This window comes from Leptonychotes weddellii, chromosome 14 (genome assembly GCF_054177405.1).
Source record: "Leptonychotes weddellii isolate Sample4059 chromosome 14, ASM5417740v2, whole genome shotgun sequence".
Lineage (NCBI taxonomy): Eukaryota > Metazoa > Chordata > Mammalia > Carnivora > Phocidae > Leptonychotes > Leptonychotes weddellii.
Window position 1 is genome coordinate 32,538,908 of NC_138382.1, and position 15,307 is coordinate 32,554,214.

Here is a 15,307-nt window from a genome sequence, read left to right on the forward strand (position 1 = left end):
CTCACAGACTTCTCCAATAATTCTAGTCATCTTGACAAAAGAAAATCACCAAGACAATACAATGATTTTACAAAGAGGAAGAATGACAGTTTCCCTTCTACTTTTCAAAAATGTTTTATAATATGATTTGAGATTGCCTTTATTCAATAGGCTGAAAGAGGAATCAATTTTTACAAAGTGACACTCTCTATAATAAAGAACACCTACACTTCTGAACAACACACCCATTCCCACACATTCACAATGTTATTATTACCATTAGAATCTTTTCCAGAATAATTTTCTCAAGAGGAAAATATGGCTTTGTTTAAAACAAACTGACAATACCAGTTAAACAAGCAATAAAATAGAAAGGGTCGAGGGTTTGGTTTTTATTCTTATTTCTGCAAGTCTGGTGAAAGTTCTTGCCTTCACTAATGAGACTGATACTGTGCCTATCAATATTTCATTTATCCAACAAATATCTTGTGTGTCCCTACTATGCACCAGGGTGCTGGTTACATAATAGCCCAAATCCATAAGGTCCCTGCCCTCACAGAGCAGATGGATTTAGACAATGAATCCCACAAACAAGTACGTAACTATTTATTATGAGAACAATGAAGGAACACTACTGGGTGTCAGGAGAGGAAAATAGGAAGACCGAATTTAGATTGGAATTAATCAATTTAGGCTGGGGCTTGAAAGATGCCCCCAAATTTGCGAGATGAAGAGCTAGAAGACGAGAATCCCAAAGGGCATGGCTGAGAGGAAGGTCTTGGGTTTTGCCTTCCCAAATATTAACAAAGCAGCAAGCTAAAGTGCAAGAAACAACAGCAAGGAACGGGGACTGCCCCTCATGAGAGGATTCTGATTTTCACCTAAGAGGAGTGGCAAGTTACTGAAAGATTTAAGCAGAGGAGTAATACCACGTTATTATGTTTTATAGAGATTTTGTCTACTGTTTGAAGAATAGATTTGGAAGGGCTGGGGGGTGGGGGCATGGGGGAGTGCGGGGGTGGGGGGTCATCTCAGAGCCAAAACTCTCCAGCTGATTTTCAGATCCTTCCGCAAAATGACCCATCACCTCTCCTTACTTCCTTCTATACAGTGTCCAGCCACACAGTACAACACATCATTCTGAATCTTACTCTCACACAGTGTTTGGCTATGGTTTTCTCTCTGACAACTCTGCTCCCTTCTTTACCAGTTAAAAATCTCAACAGGCTAAAGGAGACCCACCTGACTCAAAGTCCAATGCCTCCATGAAGATTTTTCACTACTTTTTTTTCCTAGTGGAATATATATATATTTTTTTAAGTAGGTGCTACAGCCAGCATGGAGCCCATAACATGGGGCTTCAACTCACTACTGTGAGATCAAGACCTGACCTGAGATCTGGAGTCAGCTGCTTAACCAACTGAGTCACCCGATGCCCCCTTCACCCAGGCACCCTGTTTCAAATGTGCAACAGCAAATAAGTCCTGAATAAGGAACTGATTTTGGCTTGAACTGCCTATGCTTCAGTTATTTGCTTCCTGAAATAACCTAGTATACAGCTGCCCAGCCTCAGAAACATACACGCAAGTCATGGGCTAAAAACCATTGATAAAGAGATTTTTCTTTTTACATTTTTAGTAAACTGTAAAATTTGATTTAAAAGACAATTTTCAATTATTTTTTGTGCTGATGATATAAATCGTATTTGCACACATACATACCAACAAGACATTGCAGTTAGTTAATTCTTTTTATTTCCATGCTTACTAATCTCTCGCTAGTTGCGGCAAAAAGGCATGAGGATGTCTGATGAAATATATTTGACCCAACAGACTTTAAGAATGAAAAAGAGCTAAGTCTGGATTTAGCGAGCCAAATAATACCTATAAAGTTATATTTTTCACCCGAAGCTGCCCTACAAGTGGGTCATAGTTTCATCTAGAAGGAACAACCAGATTGACTCAGACATGAAGTTTGTTATATTACACTTGAATTTATTGTTTATGCTGTACCGACTTCCAAAGGGAATTATGACTTCCTTTAAATGGGAATGGTCAGTAACTATCCCCTGCAACCTGCTGGAAGTGTGGTTCCTCCCTGAAACACCCCATACAGAGTAGCAGACTGATCTAATGGACTCAGACCTTGCGGTTTGGCTGCAATCCGGTCAACGAATGCAGACAAACCATAATCGGTCACATGCACAATTGGTGGTTCTAAAACATCACTCTGTCTGGGAGAAAAAGCCCAACACAGAAAATAAGGGATTTTTATAACTTTGATGACAGGTGACTAGTGCAGTATCTTCAAAATAATTTTACTGCAATCATTTTAGGAAGAAAATATCATCCATATTGACTCAATGATGAAATTTTGACTAAAGGAAACTTCTGAAACAAGCTGACATCTTACTCTGATGTCCCCAGAGGAATCCGTCATCGCTTACCTTGATCTCTTTCATGCCATGTTCGGCTTCCAGCAGCTGGTGAATTCGGAGACGGATAGAAGTCTCCTGTAGGACTTGGTTCCATATTTTCATCTATGGATATAGTTTTGGGTCTTTTGCTGTTAAAATATGACAACAGTTGCATTAATGGGATGTCTAAGGGGGTGTGTAGCAGGTGAAAGTATGTAATTTGAGAAGATTCTTAGTATGAAAATTTCCATAAACACAAGTAATAGCATCTCAGAATCATTTCTGAAATAATGGAGAGTATTCCAGACTTCAATAGGAGTAGCAAATGCTTCTAGTTGTCTATGTCATTTATTACACCATATTATACCTGTACCTGCCTAACGATAGGGTGCTTATTATATTTACCTTTTGAAATGTGTTTCCAAAGAAACTTCTGTAGTAAAAAGTGAATTTTTGATGTGATATGTGTACTAACTTTAAAATTATTAAGATTACACCTGACTCTTATCATTATTATCAATGCTAATAATATTTATTAGCATAGCGCTTGCCATACCAATGTAATTCTTTCATACTAATTCAAACATAAGGCGAAGGAGTCAGTAGAACATGAGCTTTGGAGTGGAACCAGCCTAGTAGCAAATCTTGTCTAGGCCACTCACTACTTCTTAATAGTAAGCTCCTTAACCTTTCTAAACTCAGTTTAATCATTTGTAAAATGGAAATAATAAAACCTAGTTCAAAGAGGAGTGGTTGAGAGGATTAAATGTAAAGCTCTTAGTTAAGTGGCTGGCATTTAGAAGATACTTATTAAGTAGTAATTATTATTAGTAACCATACAATTAATAATATAAAAATCTGTGTAAGACTTTATTGATTTTAAATTATTTCATATATTCTTCTTTATATTTTTTCTAAAAAATTAGGTTATGATCTTTTATTCTCAAGAAAATAGGTCACTGCCAAATTCAAACAAACAGTATATTTTTATTTTTTTAAAAAAGATTTATTTGACAGAGAGAGAGACACAGTGAACGAGGGAACACAAGCAGGGGGAGTGGGAGAAGGAGAAACAGGCTTCCTGCTGAGCAGGGAGCCCGATGTGGGGCTCGATTCCAGGACCCTGGGATCATGACCTGAGCCGAAGGCAGACGCTTAACAACTGAGCCACCCAGGCGCCCCCAAACAGTATACTTTTAGAAAGATACATTTTCGGGACGCCTGGATGCCTCAGTTGGTTAAGAGTCAGACTTTTGATTTTGACTCAGGCCATGATCTTAGGGTCGTGAGACTGAGCCCTGCATTTGGCTCCATGCTAGGTGTGAAGCCTACTTAAGATTCTCTCAATAAATAAATAAATAAACAAACAAACAAATAAATAAAACAATTTAATAAAGAAAACATGGCTCATCCCAGTTATTAAGAAAAGTGAATATTTAGGGCAGAGATTAAAAAGTTATGTCATGGGGGCACCTGGATGGCTCAGTTGGTTAAGTGTCTGACTCTTGATTTCGGCTCAGGTCATGATCTCAAGGTTGTGGGATCAAGCCCTGTGTTGAGCTCTGTGCTGGGCATATAGCCTGCTTAAGATTCTCTCTCTCCCTCCCCAAACTGCCCACCCTCCTGCCCCCATGCTCAAAAATAAATAAATAAATAAATAAATAAATAAATAAATAAATAAATAAAATTAAAAGCTATGTCATGGCATAGGACATCTTGCATGATATACTCCTACATATATTCCCATCAATACCCTATTAAACGGTCAATTATGACTATGAAAATGGATTTTTTTCTTTAAATTAAAAAAAAAAAGAACCACAGGTAAAAACCAAAGAGAGATATCTTCTGAATTAATTTTGTGTAGTGATAATAAACATGTCATAGGATTTCAGAGTTGGAACTGACTTTCTAAGTCCTACCCATAAATCAGTCCTCCCTTTTCTCACAAGTGGGGACACAAATTCGGAGAAATTCAGTGAATTCCCAGGGCATGTTAGTGGAAGTAGTCTGCCACAAAGTAAGGACTTCTGACTTCCAAGACCGTGTTTTTTTTTGCTGCACTGTTTCCAAATCCTAGAAGCCTGTGTACATCTGGAATCCTAGAAGCATGGGTACGTATTCACAGAGGTACTTGTGATTAATATTTGACTCACAACTCCCAGAGTATTAACATGATGTAGAAGATAGCAGTTTTTATCCATGCGACACCACAATGGGAGTAAATAATAGTCCTTTAATTTATTCCTATGGTATCCAAAGTTAGAATGCATGGTTTTTTAAACTCTCCTTTAATCTAATTCTCTCAGCTGTGAATCAGTAGTAAATATGTACAGAACACTTAAAGTGAGAGAGAAAAGTTTTTAATAAGGAAATAATAGAGAAATGTTTTTGAAACCTTCTGAATGGCATAACATCTGAAACCAAATGACTATGAAGAAATATCTGTGTTGACAACATACTGATCCATCAGACCAAATAGAAACGTACTTTTCATATTTCAAATTTAGAAAAACTAAAGCATTTTTAAGACCCAACCATGTCATAGACAATCTGAGTGACAATAAACCAAATTACTTTGCTATGTAACCTAACAATATGAAGACACAGTTTGACCATAAATGATATAAAATTGAACTTAGTTAATAAACATAAAAAGTGCACAGCCCCGTAATTAATTCAAATGCAATTGACTTTCATTATTGAGAAGAGCATAGGAAAATAATTACCCAATATTCTTTTATTCTTAAAAAAATGGATATTATAAAATGAAATGTTTTGCTCTGCAATTCATGTATGCTCTTACATTTGATCATGGGTATATGTAATGCTCTGAAAATGAGATGGATCTTCATATACTGAAGATCCAGCTTAAAAAAAAAACCAATAAAGCTATAATATTTATTCATCTTAGTTCTCAGTAACTCAGTCCTCTTCTGGCATCCAATAACAGTGGAACATATCATCACTAAATCCTGCGCAAACAACTTTCCAAGCTATTTATCCCTCATTTAAATAGGAAACCTCTTTTTAAACTTCTGTGGGATTCAAAGTTACAATCAGAAAGTCAAGAGAGAAAAGTGAGAATGTTAACAGGGAACTAAAAAGTACAGTAGCCTCGCTGTAGCTCTTGCCCCTCAAAGGCTGGTCAAACCAAATCTCAGAGCAGGTAATACTTTCATTGGTGACTAAGAATCAACTAAATTACTAAAAAAAATACCGACTCACTGAAGACATTAGCAAAGTGTGGCCTAGAATAAGACCTTTACTTTTAAGGTTAAGTAGATGACACATTTTATTTTTCACGTTTTACTATACCCAGAGCTTGGATGTGATATTAGGGTAGAAGTTACCAGGATGGATCAATCTACAGACAAGGGCTCTCTGCCATGACAACATTGCTTTTAAGTCACTAAAAGATTTAGTGAACTTGTAGAATTCTAATATTTCATAGAAAAGAATAAAATCATATTCATATTTTTATATGAAGGGAATATAATTCCCTTGTTCCACCCAAAAGATGTTTCTAATGTTTTGAACAATTCCATTTAATTTTCAAATATCAAAATAAATTTAACCAGGTAAGAGTAAAAATTCATGTAGAATCAGCAAAAAGTCTTGAACTCTTGGCTTTGTTTCCCCGATCTCTTTATCTACCTACCTATCTGCATATCTACCTATCTACCCAGCTGCATATAGACTGAGAACAAGTGCAACTCCTCTTTCAGTTACCTGCTTGGTGGAGAAGACAGTGACCTCTGAAGATTGACCCCCGAGTTCATGTCATGATAGTATGGTTGGCTCGGGATTTCTCCAATTGGGAAGTTGACTCCAGTTCCCTGGGTTATGGGCGCTGAGGAATAAAACAGAAAGAAACATCAGGAATGACTTTTACACTGGTCATCTCTAGTTCAATGTAATAATCTAATACAGTCCACACCTCCGGGCAAACTCTCTTTACCCTGAGACTCTAATACCAACCGTCCACCGGGGTATGACTTGGAGACCTCCTCAGGACGCCAGTGTTCAAGTCTGGAAACTTGAGGCACTCAGACTATAATCATTGGTTACCACTTCCCCTATTCCCACTCTCCAACCTTCTTCACTCACTCCTTTGTATTAGTTTTCACTACATCTGTCACCACACTAGTCTATAGATGCGTCAGAGGAAACGACATGTTTCCTATTGCTCAGCACCAAACAAGGCGCTTTGTATTAAGTTGGTTCTTTTTTTTTTTAAGATTTTATTTATTTGAGAGAGAGAGAGCATGAGCGGGGATGGGGAGAGGGAGAAGCAGGACCCCCCACCCCCACCCCGAGCAGGGACCCAAAGAAGGGCTCAATCCCAGGACCCTGGGATCATGACCTGAGCCAAAGACAGATACTTAACCGACTGAGCCACCCAGGTGCCCTCTAAGTTGGTTCTCAAAAACCAAATTGCTGTTAAGTTAATGAAATTCGAATATTAACATGGTAAAACGCATTAGAAATCATATGAATAATTACTTGGTATAACGAATTCTTTTTTTTTTTTTTTAAAGATTTTATTTATTTATTTGACAGAGAGAGACACAGCGAGAGAGGGAACACAAGCAGGGGGAGTGGGAGAGGGAGAAGCAGGCTTCCCGCTGAGCAGGGAGCCCGATGCGGGGCTCGATCCCAGGACCTGGAATTATGACCTGAGCCGAAGGCAGACGCTTAACGACTGAGCCACCCAGGCGCCCCGGTATAACGAATTCTTATATTAGGACAGGTACACAGGTAAAGTTGACAAACGTGAAGAGCCAAGTTTTTTTTTTCCCAAAATACATATTCAAGTTCATATATGAATAGTTAAGTGTGGTTTTACTCAATAGTTATGTTTAAAAAAAAAAAGTTTATATGCCCAACTTTATAACATTCATAATGTATTCATGAAAAAAATTAAAAATAAATTATTTATTAACAAATAAAAATAAATAAAATGTACTCATGGAGTTTTGTACTTTAAAGTATTATTTTGTAAATCAAGAAATCTTTTTGACTCTGCTGATATAGTATGAACTGAGATTCTTGTATGTAAGTATTGGTTTTTGTATAATGGTTTACATCTATTCAAATTAAAAAAAATTATTTCTAGACATCTTGAATAGACCCGTGAGGCAGCATGTTGTATTAGAAGGGGTAGAGTCCTGGGAGGTAGCCATTTAGTTTGAACTCTCTCTGCCACTTCTGAGCTATGTGCCTCAGTTTCCCAAGCTACAAAATGAGAATACCAGTCACCTACCCCATATGATTATTTTGAAGATGAAATGGGATAAGGAGTGATAAAAGCCCAGCATCGTGCCTAGTGCATAATAGTTATTCACCAAACGTGAGAGCCCTCTCTCCTTGATTTCTTCCCCACATCTCTTCCCTGGCAGCCTGGAGTGGTTAGCAAAGGGTGAACAGTTGAAACCACTGCTAAAAGCAGATGAAGAGTTATAAATGAACCTATTTGTTGAAAGTCTGTTCCTTCAACAAGTTGTTTGTGTCTATTACTGGCAGGTGCTGCAAGGGATACAAAATAGTCTAAGACAGTTCCTGTCCTTAACAAAACAGATTGGGTAACAAGCTGGGTAAACAAAACACTCCTGAAAAAATAGAAATACCGGCATAATGCTGATTATAATGAAACAGTCCAAGTGAATGACAGCACCAATAAATGCTATGGGATTTCATGGGAAGAAGAACCCAATACAGGCTTGAATGATCCAGGAACCCTCTGGAGAACCCAGAGCTTGCACTGGACTTTGGAGAATGAGTAAGGTCTTAAGGGGAGGTCATTCTCAACAGGGGTTTCTACAAGAGCAACATCTCGGGCAGAGATAATATGCAAGGAGAGACCAGGCAGGTTGGTGTCAAAGGACAGTGCTCAAGAATAGTGTCTTTCTTTACCTTTTTTTATCAGGTCTCCAAAAGCTCTAATGAGAGAAAGTGTGTCCTGGGGCTATGGCAACAAAACTCTAGAGCCCTCGTGATTCCCTCTAAGAACATATAGTCTGCTTAATCTTCCTCTCTTCCAACTGCTTCAAACTGAATACACGATTCCAAAAGGACTGCAGATTTTCAGGGAATTTTTCTTCCCCAGAATTTTGATGTGTTCACTACATGTGTTCGCTGTCAGCTGAATTGTATGTCAATAGCAGGTCGGTCAAGATTTACTTATAATATTTTTAAGAAAGTACGACTAGGAAGCACATGTGTTATTGCAGAGAAGTAATCAAAGAATATACGATGAATCTCTCTCTTCCCCTATTAAAAATTAAATCATTATATACAAGATTAGTCTCAGCTCCAAACTTCTGGAGTTTATGCCTTCTATTAAATTATTCTTTTTATATAATGTATTTTAACTTCATTTTAATAACACAGAAAATATTTGTATTCAATGGGTAACTATGCCAAATGGCTTGAATTCTTTGGGCAGCTAAAATGTAACTGTTTGTTGTGGCCTGAGGTACACCGGAGGTTTAAAAAAAAAAGCAAGGTAAGAAATCCCACAGTAACCACATGCTTTCAAGTTTATTATTAGAACCATGTTCTATGTGACATTGGAAAGCAGGGTATGTGCTAGAAGGAGGCATTTGAGGGACTCAGGGAAAGCCAGTAATCTGTCCAACCTTCTGCAACAGTAATGGATACAATTCAAAGAACTGAATTACTAACAGGAAACTTACAGGTTATAACTTATGTAAAGTACTTAAAATTTATGAAGCTCATGCAACATTTAAGCAACGATCTGTAGTTTCTCTTTCATACATATGGCTTAAGAGTCAACACAGATTGCTTGGCCATAAACATACTAGAAGAAATTTATAGTAAAATAATAAAAAAAAAAAATCTTTGGAAATTTTGTTTTTCTAAATTCTCTTGAAGAAGGATTATTACAGACTATCAGGACAGCAATCAAAATAATTTATCCACAGATTTATACATGACCACTGCAAAAATGTAATGTGCCTTCGGACATTAAAGGGGAGCGTACAAGAAGAGGAGTAGATTAATAATAAACCTGGGCAAATTCTAAAGCAGCACTCACTAAATGTATTTAATAATAAAGAGAGTATGTGAGCATGGCAAGTCTGAGGCTGATATTCCTGTTTAAAAGCCTCTGGAAGAACTTACATCAGATGCAAAGATCAGCGTTAGCACCTCTCCTGGAGAGCTGCAAAGTCTGAAAGCTGCAAATCATGTTTAAGAGGCTGCCAATATCCTCTTAGAAATGAAGCTCCAAAGAACCTCAGATTCTAAGGGTTAGAAGCCAACCCTTAATCTCTCTTACTGTTCTTCTCACTCCAAAAGCTGATCCTAAATCAACTTTCAAGATGGAGATAATATCATTCAACAGAAAGATCACTATCCTAAAACTGAGGAGCTTCATTAGCTAAAGTCAACAGACACATTAGCAGGTCATACGATAGTCAAACCCTGGAGGCCAGAAACCATTAACATACTGTAAACCCTCAAGAAGTCAGAACTTGTGATATACAGTGTAAGGGTCGCGCTGAAGTTTCTGCTTACTTAGCAAACCCGTATTTCATAAACAACGAAGTTCAATTGTGTAAATAAGATTATGATGTGGATATATTAAAACACTTAGGAGAATAACTTCTCAAGCATTTCAGAGACACCTATTTACATACAGAGTAGAAAATAAATGCTTGCTGAATAAATTAATGAATGAATATAGATAATATACTAATTACAGATCAGTAACGTGTGTTGTAACATAACTTAAAGACCTCTAAGAGAGGATGGTATCAGTTTAAAAAGAATGAGTGAAGTATATTAAACCTACCTCACTTTTGAACTGTTCTGGAAAGCTGTCTTTTAAATCTTTATTTATGTGTAAATTCAGATTTTTCAAAATATCACTCTGGGCTTTTAAAAGTTCTATGTGGCTCTCCTTCTATAGCATCTAGCATGATGTCACCTATAATGAGGAACTGATAATATTGTCTAAAAGATGCCTCTTTGGTCCTTCTCATGAGAAGGAGGAAATATAGCATGAAATTTAAGAAAAGACAAATTTAAACAAATAATGTTATAATGTCTCGTAACTGTAGCAGAACAGTGTAGGGAAAACATCCCCCCACACACACACAACACCACCCCACACTTTCAAATTCCCCCTTCCTTACATGATGCCAGAAAGTGGCAGTGAGTAAGTCAGGCACGTTCCTTTCCAAATTAAAAATAAACACAAAACTTTCAAATGTCAGAGGCCTTCCATACCACATTATTGATTGGGAAAAACATGCAAGGCTCATGGCAGAATGGAGAAGACCATCAGAATCCTCCTATTCAGCAAACATGAACCCTAGAGTTGCTGGGATATAGGATATTAGGTTTTGGTCTCCTGCACTGTCCTAAGTAAACAGATCCATGACAGAAGTCTTTGGGGCATGTATTTATCTACCGCGGAATACAACAGAAAGGATAAGTTACTGAAGGTCTTAAATGTTCTTGTATACAACTCCCTGAGATACAAGCTATTTGCACTGGCCACTCTAGAAAGAGGAACTCTTTAAGAAAGTCTGGTTTGAAAGACAGTCACCACCCAGCTGGGGGATTACTTCACTGACCACAACTCTAACTCACTACCTAAACTTACCCTCAGTAACTTGCTTTGTTCTTTTGGGATCACCATAATTCCCGTTCAAGATTTCTGAATTTGACCCAGATGAAAAACACAACTTAAACAAGGACCGAACACCACTACATCATCTGAGTAACATCATTCCAAACGGCGACGCTCTCTAACAAAATGTCAGGTAAAAATATAGCCTTCAAAATTACATAAATAAGCTAAATCAAAGAGAACAAGAAGAAATGAGTCACCTCCTTTAACATGATGAATGCCTTAAGAGCTACATCTTAGGTATATTTGTACACACTAGTAATACGTAAAAGACTTAAGTCCATAAACTACTCCCTTGCTTAGGTAGCTGGCCAGGTGAACTTAACCCAAGAAAAATTTCATCCGGGCTGTCAAGAATGGTGTCTCAGGTGAGGTGGCCAGTTAAAACAATTGGACATTGTTTTGGATCACAATAGCTTTCTATCTATATCCAAAGTACAATCTGCAAAGTTAATTTCTGCATCCCTCTACACTCTGCATGTTAGTGTGTATATCCTGTACATCTCCAAGCCCCCACCAAAACGTTAGTAAAATGAAAAAGCACTTATCTACAGGAAACTTATGTGGGTTATCATAACAACATGGAGCACATTTAATTAATCACACTTCCTTTGATATAAATGACCATCTATGGTCACAGAAAGAACAGTGAATTAAATGAGTACCAATAACACAGCAATCAGAACAACCCCCCAATTATTTTTGTACTACAAAAGTTTGATGATCTAAATGCAAATATATTCGAAAATCTGACAAAATATATCCACTTATGATTTCATCAAAAAGATGGAAATTTTAAAACTCAAATGTTCCCAGTAAGTGGTTATTCTTAATACTGTGTTGAAGGTTCAAAGTAGAAAATATTTTAAATCATACTGTGAAATTAAATAGTAACAAAACAATTTACTTACTTCTGGATACCCTCACAAGTTCGGACACATTGAAGACTCCAGATTTTACAAAACTATCCTCCAGGTAACCTGAAAATAAATATCAAGAGGAAAAAGATCAGCACAAGCAGGAAGCAAATAAATGATTAAATGCTAGGATTTGTTCAAGTGTTTTTAAACCAAAGGTTAGAACAAAAACCAAGCGTGCTTGTAACAAACACAAGTAAAAGCAAAACTCTTTGAATGCAATCCGGGGTCTGTTTAAACAAAAGTAATAAGTTGAGATGCCAAATAATTTCCTAGGGAAATTTTTACCCCACTTGCTAAATGTACAGGGCAACTGGAATGGTTTTATTTGCCACAGCCCACGCATAGAGAATGAAGACTCAGGGGTTCTTACCGAATGCATTCAGCTCGGTAGCACCTGGTAGACTAAAGTCCACCCATTTATGAAAAAGGAAAACCACAACCACAATTAGAACCTTGTTGGAATTACTTCAAAGATTTCTTGAAACCACTGTTCTTTCACAAATCCTTCCCTGATTAAAGAAAAGCGAGCTGCTGTTAGCAGCACTCCCCGACCCTTGTTCCAAGGTCATGAATCACACAAAAGCAGAACTTGCACATACGGCAAATACTTTGCATAGACCTATTTCCACGCACCTTTGCTATACCTCACATGATTCCACTGCCCTCCCAACTCTTGCTACTACTTCCTTGGACTCCCTTCATTTCGAGAACTGCATACTTTTTCTAGCAAACGGTGATAAACCCCAGGCCTCCAGGAAAGCCACGTGACCCTTCTGTGACATCCAAGTGCAGGGTCCACAGTGACTGTGGCCCACTGTTCAGGAGCCTGAGTAAGTTCTGTGCTGTCTGGGATCTGGTCAAGCTGTGTCCAGGATTAGAAATGAGCACTCCCACAAATACCCGATCACGTCCCCAGCTTCTCATTGATGTGCAGGAGGTGTGCTGAGGGCAAAGAGGGACAGAATACCAGGAGGAGAGATATGGTTACTCTCTGCTTCCCAGAAAGAGAATAAGAAAAGCCTGAAAGCCCTCAGAATGCAAATGTTTCCAGGAAAACAAACTCTAGAACCGGCAAGTGGATCAGATGTTACATCAAGTTTTGAGGCTAACCAGGGGATTCGATTCAGGGCAGGACTGTGAGTCATAGGTGGTTTAGCTCTCAAGTCAGGGAGCTGGAATTTGACACCCAACCACACTTTATCAGTGTGGAATCCTGATCATGTTATTAGACTCCTGGTATCTCAGACTCCTCATTTAAAAACTAGAGATAATTGGGGCGCCTGGGTGGCTCAGTCGGTTGGGCGGCTGCCTTCGGCTCGGGTTGTGATCCCGGGGTCCTGGGATCGAGCCCCGCGTCGGGCTTCTCCCTCTGCCTACGGCTCTGCCTACTTGTGCTCTCTCTCTCTCTCTCTCTGTCAAATGGATAAATAAAATCTTTTCTAAAAAAGAAATAAAAACTAGAGAGAATAAAATTATTATGAATGATAAGTGAGATAAAAACATTAAATCCATAGTAGGCACTGATTCAATGTTCCCAATGAGTTAGGATTGGCCAGTGGGGTCACCAGTCACCCATACATTGAATTACACACACTGGATTCCGGACGGTCTCAAATTACGTGTAAATCTTTATTTAGAAATTTTACCAGAACAAAAGCTACCACACTACTTTTTAACTGTACATAGCATGAAAAGATAGAAAATCATTCAATGAGCTCCTATGCTTCACTGTTGTGAACTGAGGAGCCATGCATGTCTGAACATTAGTATACCCAACGATTACCTTCTTTAGAAACAGAACAAAAGAAAGAGTGTGAAGGAATTAAGAGATCTCAGCTGGTGATAAAACTTAGGTATCATATTAAGTCCTACTCTGAAAAAAACAGACATTTTTAAGAGGGTAATGACAAAATGTCCCCATTTGATGTACCTGTATTTTAAGAAACTCCTACTTCTTGGGCGCCTGGGTGGCTCAGTTGGTTAAGCGACTGCCTTCGGCTCAGGTCATGATCCTGGAGTCCCGGGATCGAGTCCCGCATCGGGCTCCCTGCTCGGCAGGGAGTCTGCTTCTCCCTCTCCCGCTCCCCCTTCTTGTGCTCTCTCTCTCTCTCTCAAATAAATAAACAAAATCTTTAAAAAAAAAAAAAAAGAAACTCCTACTTCTTGAGCAACTTAATTTTTCACCAGGTTGAATGCATTTCAGTGATTACTGAGCAACTTTTAGGTAGCCTACACTGTACAAGATACTTAAAGCCATGAAGACAAAAAAGGGACATTGAGTCCCTTTGTGTGGTTGGGGGAAAAGATATTTTCAATTTTCTGAACCATGGTAGGTTATTATTGTATAAAACAACAACAAATGCAATACACATTTTTGTAAAGTATAATAAATTATACTTTATATACAGCAAATATAAAATTTTATACTTGGCAAATACATTAAATATGAAGACCTCATTTATCTTTTTTTTTTTTTTTAAAGATTTTATTTATTTATTTGACAGAGAGAGAGATAGCGAGAGCAGGAACACAAGCAGGGGGAGTGGGAGAGGGAGAAGCAGGCCTCCCGCCAAGCAGGGAGCCCGATGTGGGACTCGATCCCAGAACCCTGGGATCATGACCGGAGCTGAAGGCAGACGCTTAACGACTGAGCCACCCAGGCGCCCAAGACCTCATTTATCTTGATGGCAGCTCATATACTTAATCAATCAGACAAGATTATTTGTCCTCACCCAATTGTACTCTGTAAATGCCTGCCCTCCTACCTTTCTCATGCAGTTCCCTCCGTCTGATCAGATGGCCCTCTCTCTCTCTCTCTGCATACTCTGTCCTCATCCTGCAATGTCCAGCTCAACCACCATCCACTCTGTAACCCATTCCCTCTACCCTCCTCTCTCAATCCCTGCGCCAGCCAGAAATGATCTCTTTCTTCTGAATTCACAGAGCACCTGGTCGGTACTTCTTTACATCCCTTTACACATTCAAGTGTCCAGGATATCTGTTTTCAAGTCTTGTGTTCCTTATTGGATTATCAGCTCCTTTATTTGGGAGAGTGACTTGGGTTTTGTTCATCCCTGAATCTCCCTTAACAACCAACTCAGTGCCTATATATATACTAACCACTAAATCAATGCTTACAAAGAACAAAATTTTAAATTTTAACCTTTTGGAACAGGGTCATAAATAAGCATCTTAGTAATTATGTAATAATGTAGGTATAGATGGCTTAAGGTTGAAGCATAACTATACTGACTCCTGTTATTCCCTGGAACTCATCTGCTGAGGAGTTTATTCAGGCTTTTGGGTAGAAGGGGAAAGAATGATGATTAG

The 15,307-nt window shown here is 38.3% G+C and overlaps 1 protein-coding gene across 9 annotated transcripts in view; it reads right to left on the reverse strand.

Moving 5' to 3' along the window:
* The window catches only part of NFIB (nuclear factor I B), a 587,047-nt gene that overhangs the window by 411,596 nt on the left and 160,144 nt on the right, over window positions 1-15,307 (reverse strand). For 8 of the 9 annotated variants that reach the window (XM_081802991.1, XM_081802992.1, XM_081802995.1 and 5 more), the window contains 3 exons: window positions 11,969-12,037; window positions 6,128-6,248; window positions 2,426-2,544 (listed from right to left, as the gene is read on the reverse strand). In XM_081802991.1, coding sequence (XP_081659117.1) covers window positions 2,426-2,544; window positions 6,128-6,248; window positions 11,969-12,037 — 309 coding nt within the window. The remainder of the gene's footprint in view (window positions 1-2,425; window positions 2,545-6,127; window positions 6,249-11,968; window positions 12,038-15,307) is intronic. The other variant, XM_081802998.1, reaches the window with a different exon arrangement.